General features: G+C 40.9%; 2 protein-coding genes across 2 annotated transcripts; both read left to right on the top strand.

Annotated features, from left to right (window-relative positions):
• znf622 (zinc finger protein 622) lies at positions 1-5,464 on the top strand. The gene is made up of 7 exons (XM_026374865.1): positions 1-99; positions 1,219-1,795; positions 2,085-2,363; positions 2,452-2,614; positions 2,777-2,889; positions 3,095-3,238; positions 4,765-5,464. Exons 2-7 carry the CDS (start codon positions 1,225-1,227, stop codon positions 4,896-4,898), a joined length of 1,404 nt encoding a protein of 467 aa, XP_026230650.1. The 5' UTR covers positions 1-99; positions 1,219-1,224; the 3' UTR covers positions 4,899-5,464.
• Positions 5,465-9,069: 3,605 nt separating this feature from the next.
• On the top strand, positions 9,070-18,835 carry march11 (membrane-associated ring finger (C3HC4) 11). Its single transcript, XM_026374885.1, has 4 exons — positions 9,070-9,746; positions 14,185-14,340; positions 17,351-17,543; positions 18,513-18,835. The coding sequence occupies exons 1-4, from the start codon at positions 9,369-9,371 to the stop codon at positions 18,833-18,835; spliced, it is 1,050 nt and encodes a 349-aa protein (XP_026230670.1). The 5' UTR covers positions 9,070-9,368.

The following is an 18,835-nucleotide window of genomic DNA, read 5'->3' as shown; positions in this document are numbered from 1 at the left end:
AAAGTTCATCAGAGTTTACCATCGCGTGGTGGTGTGATTGAGTTCGACGGACAAACTACGAAATAAAAGGTTTTTCAGAGGTGTCATCTCACTGGATAGGTAAGGAATACTGTATTATCATGTCGTTATTCTAATTATCGTGATTGTTTGAGATTACTATTTAAAATCTCAGACACTAGCACATGTTTATACTAAAGTGTTTGGCTAGTGGTTGCTAGCCGAGGTTAGCATACTGTCTCAAACGGACCCAGCACCAAAGTGTCGTTCTTTGCGTTTTATATTTAGATAAATGTCGCTGTCAAAGTTATCGGCATAGATCTTATTGACTTTATGTCTCACATAGTGTCTGCGTAACTTTAGCATTAGCTTCACAGGCTAGCGTGTGTTAACCCGCTGTTACAACTCACTAGTTAAACATCTGAGCGTTACACAACGTTTATGTCTAGTTAGTCACAAATTAAGGTTATAAACCCGAGATATCATCAAATAAACTGGTGGTAACATTACAACTGGTTAGGCTAGTGTTTTATTTATTCAATAGTATATATATATATACACACACACACACACACACACACACACACAGTGTCACAGAATAACAGCAGATGTCTGTCACACTTCTCTAAATCCAAACAGTGATGTCTTCCCCTTGACCACAACTTTTAAACACAATTGTATATTTTATATTATATGTCCTAATTCGTTGGCAGCTAATTTACCTGTAGTCTGCAGCATAAAATAAAGAGCCTGATGTTTTGTCACTGGTTTTACTGACGGTAGAAATAGCTGAACTTATTAGTAATTAATAATAACTTCTGCCCATAGTAAATAGTTTCAGTCTAAGTTTCACCTTCCATCCTCTAAAGGTGTGCGGATTTGCTGCTCTTCTATGTCACTATTGACAGGTTTTGGTCTAACATAACTTAAATACAGTTTGCTTTTGGCAGTTTAATTTTAGAATATTGTGATTGGGGTTATCCCACTACTTTTTATTATTATTTACTTTATGAAACTATACATTAAGAAAATAATCAGCAGTATAGTGAATGAAAATGAAATGTTAGCTGCTGTCTAGATTGTAAAATAAAAGAGGCTACTTGAATTTGAGTTGAATCTGGAAAGTATGAATTGGTCTTAATAGATTTAATAATAAAGGTAGTCTTATTGTAAAGCCTTTTGAGACGCTGTAAATAATCCTGACATGACTCATATCTTCAGGTTGCCATGGCGTCCTATACTTGCATCAGCTGTCGAGTGGCATTTGCCGATGGTGAGGTACAGCGGGCACACTACAAAACAGACTGGCATCGTTACAACCTGAAGCGTAAGGTAGCTGACATGCCACCTGTCACTGCTGAAAACTTCCAGCAGCGTGTTTTGGCACAAAGGGCTGCTGCTGAACAGCAGCTGAATGGTGCAACTGTCACTGAAGGATGTGTTGTCTGCAACAAAAAATTCTCCAGCGCCAATGCTTACCAGAACCATCTGCAGTCCAACAAACACCAGCAGGCCGAGAAACAGGCCCTGCTGGCTGTCCAGAGGAAAGTGGAGAAGATGAATGAGAAGAACCTGGAGAAAGGACTCAGTGATGAGAAGGTGGACCATGATGCCAGGAATGAGGCCCTGCAGCAGGCATTGAAAGTGCAGCACAGTCCAGCCAAGCAACAGAAGACCGATGTGTTGCAAGGAGCTTCAAAAGAGGGGATGGAGAAGCTGGACAAGCCTCCCAGAATGATGTGGCTGGAGGAGCAAGCCAAGAGGCGAGAGAAAGAAGAGGGAGCCACAGCTGAGGAAGGTAAGAAAGAGACATGAAACCACTGCAGACAAAAGTAGTTTTCCAGATAGATAGATAGATAGATAGATAGATATAGATATAGATATAGATAGATATAGATAGATATAGATAGATATAGATAGATATAGATAGATATAGATAGATAGATAGATAGATAGATAGATAGATAGATAGATAGATATGATCAGTTTAAATTGTTATTAAGACATACATTACATAAGATCAATGTATAGAATCTTTTTTTTAGTTTAAGCTGCACATCTTTAGTAATCACATTAAAATGTTCCAGAATTGTGGGAGGATGTTGACGGGGACGAGGATGATGATGACATGGAGGAGGATGAAGATGACGAGGAGACGATGGATCAGGTGGAAGCAGACTCTACAATTCAGTCTGTCCCCCACCCAGCTGCTCTTCCTGGCTCCATTCCCATCACAGACTGCCTGTTCTGTTCCCACCACTCAAAGTCACTTTTGAAGAACGTCGCCCACATGACCAAAGTCCACAGCTTCTTCATCCCTGATGTGGAGTTCCTCGTCGACCTTAAGGGCCTCATCCGTTACCTGGGTGAGTTTGGAGTGTAAATGTGAAGCATCAGGGTGTTTTCAGGGTATTTTCTCATTAAATCTAATGCTGTTTTCTGTGTGTGTTACAGGAGAGAAAGTTGGTGCTGGGAACGTCTGCTTATGGTGTAACGAGAAGGGGCGTTCGTTTTACTCGACGGAAGCAGTACAGAGTCACATGACAGACAAAAGCCACTGTAAACTCTTCACAGACGGTGACTCTGCTCTGGAGTTTGCAGACTTTTATGACTTCAGGTAATTTTTTTTAAATATATATATTTTTGCTCATCAGTTATTAATTAATTAATTACATTATTATTTTTACTTCACTACAAAATACACCTTTCTTTGCAGCTATTTACTGTGTGGGGCAACCTTGTCACGTTGGTTAATAGTATTTTTGCTTTTTGCCAACAGGAGCAGCTATCCTGACAGGAAGGAGGGAGAAGACGCCGAAATGGATGAAGAGTTACCCGAAGACAAGAACCTGGAGTATGATGACGAAACGCTGGAGCTGACTCTTCCTTCAGGTGACTTTACTTGATAAGAGTTTGCATAAATGCAAAAGTCACAGTGGAGCATAGCAAACCTGTAATTGAAGACTATGAAAAGTGTGGGCAGTGTGTAAATAAATTGATAGAAGCAAAAAAAAGTTTTTCAGTGTGTTTTTGAATGATATCTTGTTTGTTTATGATCATAATGTAACAGAACACATGTCCTTGCTGTTTTCTTCAGGCGCTAAGATCGGCCACCGCTCCCTCATGAGATACTACAAACAGCGGTTTGGTGCTCAGAGAGCTGTGGTTCTGACGCACAATAAAAACGCTGTTGGCAGGGTCCTTCGGCAGTACAAAGCCCTGGGCTGGGGAGGAGATGGAGGTAAGGATAAAGTTTTAATATTTAAGAGTTAAAATAAAACGTTTTGGCATTTTATTAAGTAATTAAGATTCACAGTAAAGTTGGGGGAAAAAAAACTAAACAAAAAATATATATATTTTTGACATCTTAAAAAAACAAAAAAAAAAACAAAGTATAAATGTAGATGAAATCCAAAAAACATGTCGAGCCATGATTTTCCTGCTTTACTTCCTTCTTGAGATGAGTAGGTTTGAGGAAAATCTGTAGAAACAGGGAGAACTTGGACTTGATAGTGATGAAACACACTCCTCTGTCCTCATTTAAATGCAAATGTATTCTCCAAGTATCCACTTTGACATGTTACTGAGGTACAGGTGATGAAGATTCCTTTGGTTTTCTGTTTTATTTTATTAGCAGACGGTGCAGAAAGATATAACCATGAATTCTGTTGCCACCCACAAAAAATATGAGGCATCTGTAATGTAAAATGTACTTATCTGGATAACTTTTGCTAGAAGACGTTAAGAAAACCTCCATAACTTTGTATTTTACCAGCGATTCGGCGCCACAAAAAAGACAGGGCTGTGGAAACTTTCATGTGCAACTTAAATACCTTTGGTGCAGGGCTGAATTTCCTCAGTTCATCTGATTCTGAACTGCAGTATTGCTTTATGCCAGCTTTGATTTATTGTGTTTGGAGAATGAGGAATCTCTTATCACTTCTTGGGAAGTCAGACTTTCATAACACTTGTCAGCTTTTGGCCCAGGGAGCTCAATTTCTCAGTTATGTTAGTTTCTTTCCTGTACTTTGAGGATTTGGGTGCAAACCTTTATTTGTTTCTGTCTTGTGGTGATGGCATGTCTTTGGCAGTTTATTGATAATGCTATTTCCTTTTGGATTATCAGTTCCACCAGCTTCATCTTCCCTCTTTTATTTCTTGTGTGGCGTAGTAGGTAGAGTGAAGCACTTTAGCTGACAGGGTGAGTGGTTACACTCTCAGGCTTCACACAGGAACACTCACGGGGAGCTGTCCTGGAAAACCTGGACAAAATAGACTAAGAGAAAATCTAAATCATAATTTTTATTGTGCAACAGAGATTCTACAAGTTTATTATTGCATTTTAATGCTGTAAATACAAAACCAAGGGGGGAAAACCAATTCACCTTATTTTTGGCATGTTTCTGTAATGGCTGACAATAGACTGTAGCATTATGTATGTTGGTGCAGCCTTAGCATGATCATTTTTACTCTGTCATCCATATTTATTATCTATGTAGGCATAAAACTTATTTAAAAACATCCTTCTCAGTGGAAACTTGTAAAACGGAACCATCTTCTGTGAGTCTTAATAGTTTGTGTCTGTCCCTGGTGACAAACTAAATTTTTCACCATCCTCTTCCATAAATATTTATTTTTTCTCATCATGCATTTCAGCCCAGTGTAAAATGAGCTCCCCCTTGTGCTCACTCTTCAATATTTCCTGAACAACTTTGTGACGCACTGTGTGTACATGCATGTTGTCCCTCCCTTCTCTCTACCTCTTAGGTAACAGCTCCTTCTACCAGAAACAAAAAGACATGCAGTACGTACAGATGATGAAGTCGAAGTGGATGCTGAAGACGGGCATGAGCCACAACGCCACCAAGCAGAAGCACTTCAGAGCCCAAGTTATGTTCTAAACTGGAGGTGCAGGAAACTGAACACGGTGTGAAATGTGACACGGACTGATGGATTTAAAACTTGGGATTTTTCACATGACATGACTTTGACTGCAGAAACAAACATAGCTATAAAAACTATGGTTCTTCGCACAGTGCCAGAAACAAATGGCAAACGTCTTGACCACCACATTTCAATCATGAGCTGTGTTGTGTTTAAAGTAAAAGCAGAAATTCTGATTTGAGGTTGCAGCAAAACCTTGCAGGCAAAAACTTTTCACTTATTTTCCTTTAATAAATCTTAAATGAAGTAAAGGTACATTTAATTTTTTCCAAAGTTCAGTCATCTGTGTAGTGCAGCTCTGCACCCACCTACGGTAGGTGGAGATCAAGTAAATTAGTCACATTTATAAATTGAAACCGCGTTGTCTAAAGTCTACATTACATTAATAAGGAAGTGGTCCTGTATTTTGGACATTTAGTTACATAACACACTTGTTTTGTAAACGAATAACGAGGTTATATCTTTATGATTCAGCATATCCATAATGACTCCAACTAAATAAATATGTTTCATATTTATTGGACACATCGTCTTTCTTAAATCATTTTTTAAAGCTTTTTAGGGTGAAGAGCGTCATTCAGCACAGATTTTTCTTATTTTTCTTCATTTTCATACATTTTCCAGATTCATTACAGGTCACATGTTGACATCAATAAAAGAGCAGCCACACTAGCTGCTCTGAGTGACTCTAATGCCCATTAAACATAGTCCCACAGCTGATGAGCTCAGTGAAGTTATCGTAAATGTTTTCTCTTTAATATTGGGTGGTGGAGTTGTAGTGGAGTGCGTCATCTTAAGAAGTGCTTCTAATTTATTGGCTGAGTGTTAACATAAAAGAGGGAACCAAACAAGGAACACATCTGAATGTGAGTACAATGAACAAAAACTAGAATTCATGGCAGGGCTGGTGTCTTAATTGTATTTGATTGCACAGATGTACCTAATAAAGTGGATAATGTAGACTGTAAACTACATATCTCGCATGCTGGGGCTTTAAAGTGCAACATTCCCCTTATTTTGAATTTGCTCTAGATAAATTAGATCCCACTCTTCTTCACAGTACTCCTACTTTTGACACTTATACTTGTAGTGTTTGTTGTGTTTACTAAAGAAAAAGATTTGAGTTCCTCTTCGTCATCGCTGCACTTCTTTTCAGATACGACAGACATCAGTGGCTCAGCCTTGTGCAGATGATGTCATCGAAAGCTGATCGGGCCTCAGCAGGATGCTGACCCACCACACTGGCTCTTTAATGAGCTCAGCTACTCCATTTGTTTGTGGTCCTCCACTTTATCTTTGGCAGGCTCTCCACTTCCTTTTGCAGGCTAGGAGAGTGTTTGTGGCGTGATGGTTTCAGGGGTTTAGGGCACTCTGCCCGTACAGTATGCCGCCGTTTGAGTCGACAGGAAAAACGCGGAGGGAGGAGGGTTCGTGCAGACAGGCCGACGGCGAGGAGACTAATTGATCAGGACGACTTAGGGAGAGAAACAACGCAGATTGCTGAGTGGCATCAGCACTGTGGAAGTCGTGGGATGAGTCGATTCTTTTAACTAGATCGACAGTTTGACCGGTTCGTACGTCTGAAGGCTGATACTCGGCAGTTTTGGACACGATTTATTTCACATTTAGTATTTGTAGTGTGGCCTTCAGATCTGCCACAGTTCATGTGTTTAAGGAGAGTTTGGAAATTAGCTGAATTAGATAAAGAGTGTTAATGTAGTAAAGCTGGTGAAGGGAGTTTTTTAGTGTCATCTGTAGGAAACTGGCTTTACTGGAATGATCGGGGTAATTAGAGATGGAGCCAATCCAAACTCAGTCCTCCTGCAATCTGTTTCTCAAGATGGTCAAAAATTCCTGGAGAATTTTATTAAACAAGCTGTAGAAGAGGTAGAAATGTCTCAGTCGAGTCAACGACAAGCAGCAAAAACACTGGGTCAGGTTGATAGGACCAGTAACTGGACTCTGGAGATCTACAGCTCCAAGGCCGAGGATACCTGCAGAGAAGTACAGTACAAGTACAGTTTAGGCACAAAAAGCTGGGAGGGAGATCTTCTCCCTTAATTTTAGTGGATCTTCATCTTCAAGGTTGTAATAATATGTGGTTGAAGTGTGAATAGTGTGGTTAGAAGACACAATGATGATGGTTGGCTTGAAACAGGAAATGAACATCGGTCTGTCTTGTTAAAATCAGATTTCTTTAAATTTTTTATCAGCTTGACTTCTGCAGTTTTTCTTCATAAATAACAAAGAGCTCTCTGTTAGTCACCTGACTTTTCTCAGCTCTCACTGACTTGTTTTAAAAAGAGAATTTTCCACCACCTGCTAACCCAAAAGCTGTTCTCACAGATGGCGTACAGCTAAGACTAAAGTTAATGCTTTACAGTATGTGGTATAAAGAAGAGTAAAACCTGAATTCTTATAACCGAGGTCTTTTAAATATGTATTAGATAGAAAGGCGCCTCGTTATCAGACAGAAGGTAAAACCCAGAAGTAAATTCAGAGGCAGCTCATCAAGGTCCCACACCCCTCCTAAACAAAACACGTTCACAGGCAGTCCACCCGGCCCTCCCTGCTCTCAGCACGATCCCGGTCTCCCTTCGAGCCCTGGGGACCTGTTATTGATCGGTGCCTCGTAGGTAGTGATTGGACATGAGTGGATAATTTCCTTTGCTGCATTAGAGTCCATTACTGGCCCGCTCCCCGGAAAGCGATAGACATCCTCAAAAAAAAAAAAAAAAAAAAAAACACAACAAAGACCATTCTTCTTGGAAAAGCAGTCACCTCCAACAAATGATTTGCCAGCCGAGGCTCCTTGAACTTTATTATCGGGTCCATTTGGAGGTTGATAATAAGATACTGGGAAACAGCAGAAGAGGCCATGGTAATAATTTGGACATGTTTAGTCTGTGTCTGAAGCTCACGGTGAAGAACGTGTTGTTCAGCACGCTGAGAAGATTTGATCTGATCTGATCTGATCTGATCTGATGGAATCTCTCACAGATTCTTCTTGTTTTTACCTCATTATTTTCTTAAGTTAAAGCAGCCGTCATTGATTAGCAAGGCTCTTAGACTTTTGCAGAGAAGGGAGTAAATCTACAGCACTAAATCTGAGAATCAAATACCAACGCAGACGAGGTCGTGAAGAACAGAAAAGTCTTTGTCCTGCAACTAATCTGAACTGTAATCAATCAAACTCGCCCCACAAAATGCACTTTATATTTAACCACCATGTTTAAGATCATGGTACCGAGAACTGTTTTTGACTTGTTTCATATGTGAGTTAACAGCATTGACTTGATATTTTTCATTTTCTTGTTACTTTATACAGTTAAGATTAAGTGGAATAAAATGATCAGTACAGTGGATTAATTAATATTACAGGTGTGGAGACCCCATTTCTAAACACACATTTACCTAAAGATAACTTGCATTTAAAAAGAAGGAGCCAGATCTGGTGCCACTTCTGTATTAGAAGGTGAAATCTGTTATAAACTGCCCAAACACCCCCTTTGTATCCCAAACTCTCCATCAACCCCCTTCACAGAACTAGTTCCCTTCATCTATAGGCTGAGGTAGAAGTTCAGGGAGGTTTAAGCATCCAACCTTGGTAATTATGCCATTTATTATATAGCAGGTGACCCCTTTAACACAAGGAGGCTTCTGCGGGTCGCCACATCTCACCACATAAAATATTCTGTGGCAGGCAGGAAGGCGGACCTACCGGGCTCCTGCAGCTGTGAGGACCGTGCAGCTCATCTCTCTCCTGCTGCCGGGAGAAACGGAGCATGCATGGCTCTGGAAAGTTATCTCCTTCATCATATTAATGGGATAATAATGTGATTGATTGGCCATCTCTCGGGGGAAATGGTCTTTCTGCTTCCTGAGAGTGCAGGACTCATCAGAACTCGCAGCTGACTTGGAAAAGGATCTTTGCGCTCGGTCACATCAGCTGGGCATCACTCCGGGTTGTCCCTCTCACAGGATTCTGGCCATTGCGCTGCTGTGAAGCTGTCACCGACCTCGGTGGGGGCTAAACGGGCGGAGGAGGAGGAGGGAGGAAGGGAAGGGAAGAGAAAGAGGGGAAATCCGGCGCTTCAAGACGGCTGGGTCCCGTTGCGATGCATGGAGGCTGCTTGGAAATGCTCCCCGGGTCTCCGGAGCGCATGAGGCGATTCCAGACGACCGACAGACGGCAGCTTTGGGGGGATCCGGCCGCTGCTCCGCAGCTGTTCCGAGCTGCCACACCGTAGGTTCGGCTACAGTAGCAGGGCTCAGTTCGGCGTCCACGGAGCGGAGGCATATCCGCCGACAGCGCCGTGATCCGGGAGCCTGAGGCGGCTTCACAGTCTTGCGTCGCAGTGGTGGTGGATACTGTGGAAGCTGTCGGGTGGCATCTATGCAATTTTATTTCGACTTTTGTTTTTATTATGAGCACAGAGGAGGGAGAGGCGGGTCCAGCTTGTGGGGAGGCGAAGGGAGGCACTGCCGTCACCGAGCACCACACCTGGGAGGAAGGCGAACCGCACGGCTTCCAAGGACGTCCGCGCCCCGACGATGAGGACGAGGCAGCACAGGGAGAGGGGGGAGAGAAGGCAGAGAGCTGCCGGGATGGCCCGAGCTGCGGGGATGCATGTGGGGGGGACGCAGAACAATTCAACGGGGAGAACAACGGGGGGAATTTCTCCAGCGAGGATGGAGCGGTCGGGGGAACATCGTGCAAGACGCAGGCGATGCATTCAAACTGCAGCAGCGAAACCTGCATCCCCACTCCCAGCTGCCGGATCTGCTTCCAAGGCGCAGAGCAGGTAAATGTACCTACAACACACAGATTAAAAACAGGTCTGACACGTGTGCTTCTGTGTTGTTATCAAGTGAAACGCCCTGGTTGTGTGAATTAAATTGAATTGAAGGTGGAGGTGAGGGCACAGTGCTCCCAGTGTTGGACCCTTATTGGCTGACAGCAGCAACTCGTATTGAGATGAGATGAACCTGCTGAGTAGAAGCCTGCACAGCACTTTATATCCCGGAAACCGGTCTGATTGGATGGATTCCACTAGTTCTTGAGTGAAGAGAGTCCATCAGAGCCAGAATTAAAAGAAATGGGAAGAATTGATGCAGAAATTAGGGTTAAAAATGACATGTGACTCTAAAATCATCCAGGATGGTACAAAAAAATCATTTGAACAGTGTGACCTTTACCTGCAGTGACTTCAGACTTCATGGACAGCACATACATCAGCAGTTCCTCCTGCAAGCTCTGTAAAACCTTCAGGTGTCTCTGAGGGGCCCTCACATCCTGCCAAAATAATGAGCCATCACAGCTAAGTTACATTATGCTAAATTCTAGCATGGCTGCAGAAGACACAACATAAAAGAGTTTGCCAAGTCATGCTTTCTCAGTGCATTTGATGGTCACACTCAGCAGGGGCGTTTTTTGGAGGTCTGATTTGACTGCAGTCATTTTGAGTGAAAGGGGAAGATTCTTGTTGTTTTGGAGATTTGGTTTAAAGTCTTGTGTTAATTATTTTCAGACATTTTCTTCATGAACAATCAAGAAGAAAAAAAAAAAACAGTTTAGTGCAGCTAACACGGTTCACAAGCACAGTGCCGGAAACTGCTAATAGCAGCTTAATCTAATGACCTTATAAAGTGCAACGTCAAAAAGGCTGAAACCACATAAAGCTGGAGGGAGTGTGACTTGTAACCGCACGTAACTCCCTTAATGGCCACGGTGGTGTTGTTTTAGTGTGCTTTATGTATTCACTGACATATTCACTGACATGACTGGTGTGTAGGATTTTGATGAATGGGGACATACAAGCATTTCAAATCATACTTGTAGATATAATTAACAATGAAATACAACTGTTAAGGATCTTCAGTGCTCCCTAAGACTTATCTTAATACCTAAAATTAGTGTAAATTCTTAGAAATTACTAAAAGAAATATTGAGAATAAGACTAAAAATACAGGAAGTCACTGGTCTAAAATCCACATTTCAGCACCATGGACAGAGCTTGAAATGCTCAGCTCTCACCTTTGGGGATTAGGATTAACAATCGATACTAACAATATTAAAAATACACTTTTAAATTGCAGAGCAGTTTATCCTGGGTGAGACACACATGGCTGGTTTCACTAAGACATAATTAAATCTCTTTCAGATCCCATAATCTATGCACACGAAAGCTCAGTCTTCTTGAATCTCTATTAGTTTCTTTTTAATTAGTTATGACGTCTAAATTAAATCTTGGCCAACAAGCTTCAATCTGGTGCCAACTTTTTGCAATCTAGAGAAAAGGTAGCTCAACTGTAGAATTACAGCTATTTTTATTTAAATTTAATTATTACATTTTTATTATTCAAATTTAATTCCACCTTCCTCCTTCTTGTTTTTCTGCCTTTAAGTCAATTATAAATAAGGGTTGTGTCCATTATTTATGAAACACAGTTTCATAAATAATGGACACAGAGGTATGTTGGAGGGGCTACCTAAACAAACAGTTTGTACAGGTTTTTATTTTGCCTTTTCCTACTTTAACGAGAAAATGAAGATTAGCAAAAACTCCTTGAACAAATCTCTTTACATTAAGATCCTGAACTGTAAGTTACTAAAGTAGCATGAGGTCTTTTTACAGTAATTCAGATGTAGTTCAGGAAAGACTCAATTTGAGAAGACGGCTTAAAGCAAAAAATGTAATATGTACAAATTTAAAAGTGATAAGAATAAGCAGGAGACAGAAGAAACACACTAAGAGCAGGTTTTATGTGTCGAACAAAGCTGATGGGTCACAGAGGACAAAACAGGAGCAGCAGGTTTCTGTTGCTAAAAGCATTTGTCAATTTCCAGACACTTTACCTTAAGCAACCAACAAGTGAGGTACAGAGGAGGCAAAATACTTTCTTTTTTCTTTTGTAGTATTTTTATTATTCTATTTATTCGCTGCGCTGTTTATCTGTGTTTTCAGTTATACATAAAAGGGCAGTCTTCTTTTGACTTGCTAGCTGTTTCATGAGTTCTGTGAACAGTTTGTCGTGTGATGCTCTGAACTATTCATTTAACATTTTAAAATTTCTCAGTCTTTGTGGAAAAACAATAATTTGAACCTTTAAGAAATCAGAAATTACAAAAATTGTGGTGGTAAGACATTCTTATAATTCTTCTCAGGCTGGAAACATCATTTAGGTCAAAATTAGTGGAAATGACCCACTGAAAACTAGAACGACAAAATGCATCTACATAATTAATTGTCATTTGTTCTACTCTTGTGTAGAGTCACACTTTGCCATGTACTGTGTAGATCAGTACACAGTGAAACAAGCCGAACACATCCCACATCCATCATATCAGAGATGACAATGGCTGAATCATAATCTATTTATAATAAGTATCATCCCCAAGTGCATCAGTCAAACTGTCTGCACGTCTTCCTGCGGCTGGATGGACAGACCAGCAGGGACAAATGGACACTGTCCGGCGGTCTGAAATCTGATACTCTGTAGGCCTATTTGGTTCGTGACAGCCTTCCTCGACAAGGGACGATTCATCCCCTCTGGAGCTTAAGGGAAAGAGAGGAGTCAGGGCAGTAAATGCCTAAGTGAATATCCTGTCTTCAGAACGTGGGCTATAGCCTATTAGCAGAGCTAATCTAATAGCTCTGCCTCCGGGTCCAGACTGATATTTGATTTTGATACAAGGCCGCAGGCTGGGCAAGCTCATCAGTTATCAAAGGGATTGTAAAACACACATTTGAGCCTTTAAATATTCGAGTCTGAGCAGATGAAGTGAGAGTAAGATGCCGTTTAACATCCAAAATCAACATCTGGCGAAACCTTGACATGTCTTCAGAAAGCTTCACTGTTTGACTCACAAAACCATGAGGAATAAAAAGATAACTTATTTCTGGAAGTGGTTATGGTCCACTCTCACACTTTTCTACAGCCTTAGGTCATATCAGTAAGTAGACCGAGTCTGCACAATGAATCAAACTCGTCTAAACTTCAGCCTTACCAACAGCCCAGCCAACGCTGTTATTACTCTCCTACACTTACTGTACCTGAATTCACTGGGGATTAGTCTGTCGTATCTTATCCTATCTGTTGAAAAAGCTTGTAAGTGAACCTTTGAGTGATGATTGGCAGTCATTGATGTGGATTTCTCCTCTGCGTATTACACCAGTAGCTTTTCTTCTGACACTATATTGTCTGACAAAGACCATGTGATACCATCAAAAGCTCCAGAACAAGCAAGTAAGGAAACTGTATGTTGACACTGGTTTGTGAATTATTGCAGGTTTTGGAAAGATGTCATCCTCTCTTAGGTACATGCGACTATTAAAATTCAGTTCATGCCCTTTAGTTGAATCCTTGTTGACCTTCTTGTAGACTCCAAGATCTTTGGTCTTTTAGAATAAGTGTAATCTTTTCATCCAATGTCGCCTCTCAGAATCTAGAAACATATTAAAATACTGTAGTCCTTGATCAATCACAGCTTCAGAGGGTAGCAGACCCAAGTCGGTTCATTCAAACGTAAAACCTCTGAGGTTCTTTTATATCCACAAGGTTAATATGACGTGATGAAGAATGAGCTCCCTGACCACTGACCTTAATATACTATTAATATGCCACTTGCAACACAACCAGCAGGTCAAAGCTGCAGTAATGGCAGGTTGAGGAATGCCTCGAGGAAGAAAAAAAACATCACAACAAAGAGATGTGGCTGTAATGATTAATGCTCCATCCCGTTGTTAATATCCGCGAGAGCCACGGCTCTGAGAAATGATCAGATCTGAGCGATGCTGTTAAAACCTTCTGTCATGTATTTTCTTTGACATATGATCTACTGGGAGAAAAAGGTCAAACTGGGGCCTCAAACAGGGATTTTGATGATGGGACAGTGAACAGATAGACTTGGAAGATGGATGTTAGACTAATATTGGAGACGTGGCTCTAATATTGATCCAGAAGCAGATAGTTTTCCTCCAATCCAGAAAACATCCTGATGTTTAGTCTGTCTCTAACACTACAGTGATGTGAATATCAAGGATCCAGTCATGGGGGGGAGAAAATTATAGAGTTTAGAAAACTTAAGAACACCTGACAGGTATTGATATATTACATTTAGTGATATCTGATGTTAGCAGCACTATCAAGTACAAACAGAGCAGAGTCACATGACAGTTGAGGCCGAGGTCAAAATGTCTCCAGCTTCTTACTCGACCTTTGCCCTCTTCCCGGTTTCAGGGCGACCTGCTGAATCCGTGTCGGTGCGACGGCTCAGTGAGGTACACCCACCAGCACTGCCTGTTGAAGTGGATCAGCGAGCGAGGCTGCTGGACCTGTGAGCTCTGCTGCTATCGCTTCCACGTCGTTGCCATCAACATGAAGAGGCCGTGGCAGGTAAACTGTGGCAGTGTGAAGAAAACTATTAAAATCCCGTTGGAAGCATTCTTCAAAAAGCACCTGCAAAGAAAAACTTGATAAAGGTTGGTGATGGACAGTAGTCACGATTAAAGACTTTTATACAGATACAGACATTTGAACAATAAACCAGTGGTGGTGTTTTCTTTGATGAGGACAGTCAAGGAGGTGCATTCAGGTCACATATTACAGAGTCTGTAACATCTGCTGTTTTTTTACCAGCATTTGTTTCACATACTTAAAGTCTTGAAACTGTCCAAAGTTTTTCAGATATTTTAAAATGAATGTTCTCAGATCATCAAGTTCATCTTGATAAATGGTTCTGGAGGACTCTGAAGGCCGGAGACCAGTTTGATGATTTATAATCAGATTAACTGATGGTATCTTTTAGCAAAAGATTTTTCTCTGGAAACTCTGAGATAACGCAGCAATTACCCATATTAGACGAAGCAGATATCAAGTGGGACATACTGACCTGTCATCTGACATCTGGCTGATATTATAAAGTTTATGTAGGTGAGAGTTTACTTGTTAAACTGGCTCAGTGTCAGTGGATACTACTGAAAAACACTGAAACATTATATGATATCAAACTATAGTTAAACTACTTCCTCTGGCTTATTTATGGCTTTTTGCAGCCATCAACCTTTAGAGGTTACAGTTTCCTCTCACCGAGCGTGATCTGAGTTATTATGGAGGCATTAACATTTTACAGCCTGTCATGTATCAAACCCACCAGTGGTATTAACTATTCTCTGGTGGAGGGAAAACAGCCACATATACTGTGCAGTAAAAGCAGTTTCACAGGCAAACTGACCCACCTGCATCTACCACTAATGTTCCTGCAAAGTGGTTCTCCTGAACTCCATTACAAAGTCTGCTCTGTAATTATGTTTTTTTTTTTTTTTATTATGTGACTTATCACACTTAAAATGTAGATATCAGAAGAGAGAAAAGATCACATTCTGATTCATTAGACGTCTTCACACAGTGTGGAAAGGCAGTTTTACAGTACTAACCACTATGATGTAGCAGAATTAAAGCTGAAACTGAGCTGGACAGTGATGAAATGCCAGAAGTAAACAGATATTTATTCTAAAAGCCAAATAAATCATCCCACAATCTATGAAATCACTGTTAACAAGCAACAGGCTTAAATTCCAAGGTAAGAAATAAAATAAAAAGACTAAGGAATATAACATTCAGAGCTTGAATTTATTATGACAGTCATTTTGAATTTTTACTCCTAAAGTTACTTACACCGCACATTTCCATTAACACAAAATGTAAATTTGTTTTCAACAAATGTAGAAGTACATGGCATATACTTCCTGTTAGCCTCAGCAGCATGCAACGTTTAATTATAATGAGCAAAAGTTGGCAGCAGCTATGATTATAATATGCATCAAATCATGTGAACACACTAAACATTACCTGCTAAACCCTGTAGGCATGTCAGCAAGTTTCAACCAGTGGTCAATGGGTGAGTTTATTTTGTAGAAAACACAGATATGATTGTTTGTTAGCTCGAGGCAGAAGTCGTACTGGCCTCGGTGTCTCTGTTTGCGCGTCAGGTTTTCTGCTGTCAGTTTTCCTCCAAAGCTGAACAGAGACTCCTGAGGTTTAACATGTCTGCATTCTGGATTGTTTCTTTCACTGAAGAACATTCAGGCCCTTTCAGATCTGTTTGCTCCAGATGGGACTTGAGTCACTGGCAGACTGAACAAACACACAGCTGAGGCTCGAGCAGAGCTCTACTCTCTGTCGGCACAGTCTGCCTAAAGTCCTTTCTTCTCAAAAAAGAACAGAGCGGCTTCACAATCATCCGCTCGGCATCAACACTTTTCAGTTTGTGTCCAAGTTTATTTTGTAATTTCAGTTTTATTTTTGTCCACCATTTCTGCTTTTTATTGATTTTGCTCTGTCTATTTTATTGTCCCCACAGTTTATCCCTTGTCTTGTCCTCCTCCTTTAAATTCTCATTGGTCTCTTTCCACTTCTTGGAGATTTATTTATTGCTGCAGTTGTTTTTCAGGGCAGTGTGGGACTGCCTGGCCATGATTTTGCATTCTGATTTAAGTTATTGGGTTCGATGTGGTTTTTCAGGCAGACAGAGCCTCTAACTAAATGGAAACAAAGCTCCCACTGCTCAATCTGGCAGCTGCCTGTAAGACTTTTCTTTGCAAAGCAGGATTTTCAGTGTATTGTGATTTTTACTGAACATATCACCTTTTTAAGTTTATATGGTGAACATATTTGCAAAGGGTACAGTAGGTTTTACCGGGTTAAATTGGCTTTCTGTGGAAAGCTAACCTAAACTAATTTTATGTCCTAATGCATCACTGGAGAACACAACTAGCCTGTCTTAAAACTATTTTGAATGAATAATTAGTATTTCTTTCTGTCTTTGTTCATATTAATTGCATCCCAGGCTATAACACTGCCAGTGAGAGGTGGTGAAAACAACCCCTGCAGCCACCTTTTATTTGAAGATGTTTACTTTCAAACCTGAGAAAGATGGAAAATAATTCAACCCTAATTATGGTAAACAGGTGTACTTACACTACATTTATGGAGTTGTGTGGCACAGGAAACATTGCACAAACGGGGAAGAATGGATTTCATTAAATATCAACAAATCCTGAATGCAAATTGACGCAATCAATCATGACAGAGAAAATGAAGAGGTGAGTTTCCACGAGGGGACAAAGATTTAAAGCAAACCTTAAAATCATCCACCTCCTCTGCTAGTGCAGCCTCATGGTTCCCTGATTTGAACAATATTGAACATAAGGCAGTCTAAAAATATCTCACGACATGAATTGATCTGAATGAAGAGTGGCTGTGTGGTGTAGGAGTTCCCACTGGGGAAAAACACCTGTCATTTATTGGCTTTGGTTTCTTTTAACTAGAATAGCAATTTTTTAGACACCGACTGTCTCTTATCTTTAGTTAATTTCATGTGTTGTCTCTCTTTGCTTGTCTGCAGTGGCAGTCCATCACCATCACCTTGGTGGAGAAGGTGCAGATCATCGCTGTGTTCTTGGGCTCTCTTTTTTTGGTGGCCAGTATCTCCTGGCTGCTGTGGTCGGCTCTCAGCCCTCAGGCCATCTGGCAGCGCCGTGACGTCCTCTTCCAGATCTGCTACGGCATGTACGGTTTCATGGACCTGGTCTGCGTTGGTGAGTCTGGGTGGAATTATCACTTGTAATCAACTCTCATCAGGATAATGTAAAAGCTAAACTCTGAGATCAACTGTACAAGTATTTAGTACAGTTCATAATCAGGTCATTTTCTCAGTTTATTCTTAAGATTACTGATGACAGACATTAGAGGGAGAATAGTGTCTGCGTAAACACAACATTATAGTAACTCAACACACTTATGTAAATGTATGATTTTACCTTGGATTCTGTGCCAAAGGTTGAATTTGAAATAATTAATGCTATGATGTGCAGAATGAAGCTTAAAACTTTATAATGTAATGATTTTCAGTCAAGCTTTGGATTTATAAGGAGCCTATTTTTTCTGTGGTTTTCAATTGAATTTTTCTTCTGCTAGAGATAATAGCCTGAGAAAAAGGCACATTGAGTGTGAGAAATCAATATTTTGCCTGTGTGTTTAGCTTTGAATAAGCCACACTCAATAAAATAATTCTATTTTTTTCCTAAAAACACTGCAATGCATCTGTCCCTCTTACCTCATGTATGTGGCTTGTTTCTGTTTCTGTTTCTGTTTTGAGCTCTGAAGATGTCTGCACTAGGGTTGTGGTATTTTGTTTTCCTAACATTAGATGGTCACATGTTTAGTTGTTCTCCCATTAGGGTATGAATTTAACTTCATATTATTTGGCAGCTCCCCAAACGAGCAGAGCCTCTTACACCCCATCTATCTACCAACATTTCCTAGGAATAGTTTTAGTAATAGACTTTTTAGTGATTAGACTCATCAGGAATGAACTGTAAGACCCAATGGAGACCTGTTTATGGAGTTTATTGTGTTTCTCAAGAGTCATTCATAGAACATGTTCAGGCCAAGAATCCATTAGCTGAGGCAGAAAAAGACCTGTTCAAGGGGAGCAAAATGAAAAAAGTAAACCTATCAGAGAGTCAGCGTTTCCTCTTTTGTGTCCATTTTCATCATTGTTACAGGTTTGATTGTCCATGAGGGGGCGGCAGTGTACAACGTCTTCATGCGCTGGCGGGCTGTAAACCTTCATTGGGATGTTCAGAGCTATGACAAGGCCAAGGACATGGAGGAGACGAGCACTGGTCATTCCTCATTGGCCCCCAGGACGCTTTGGCTGCCTCTGGCCACTTTTGGGCCCAATGGCCCTTTACACCCCACACAGCTGGGGCCGCAGCCATGGACCTGCCTCTGTTTGGCCCCCTTCTGCCCCGGACTGGTGCCCCGAAACAACCTCAGCCAGGACAGCGACTCAGGAGAGGTTGTCATTCGAGTAACATCGGTTTAG

This window comes from Anabas testudineus, chromosome 17 (assembly GCF_900324465.2).
Source record: "Anabas testudineus chromosome 17, fAnaTes1.2, whole genome shotgun sequence".
Lineage (NCBI taxonomy): Eukaryota > Metazoa > Chordata > Actinopteri > Anabantiformes > Anabantidae > Anabas > Anabas testudineus.
The sequence above is the reverse complement of the archived record's forward strand: the minus strand, read 5'-3'. Positions and strand labels throughout refer to the sequence as shown.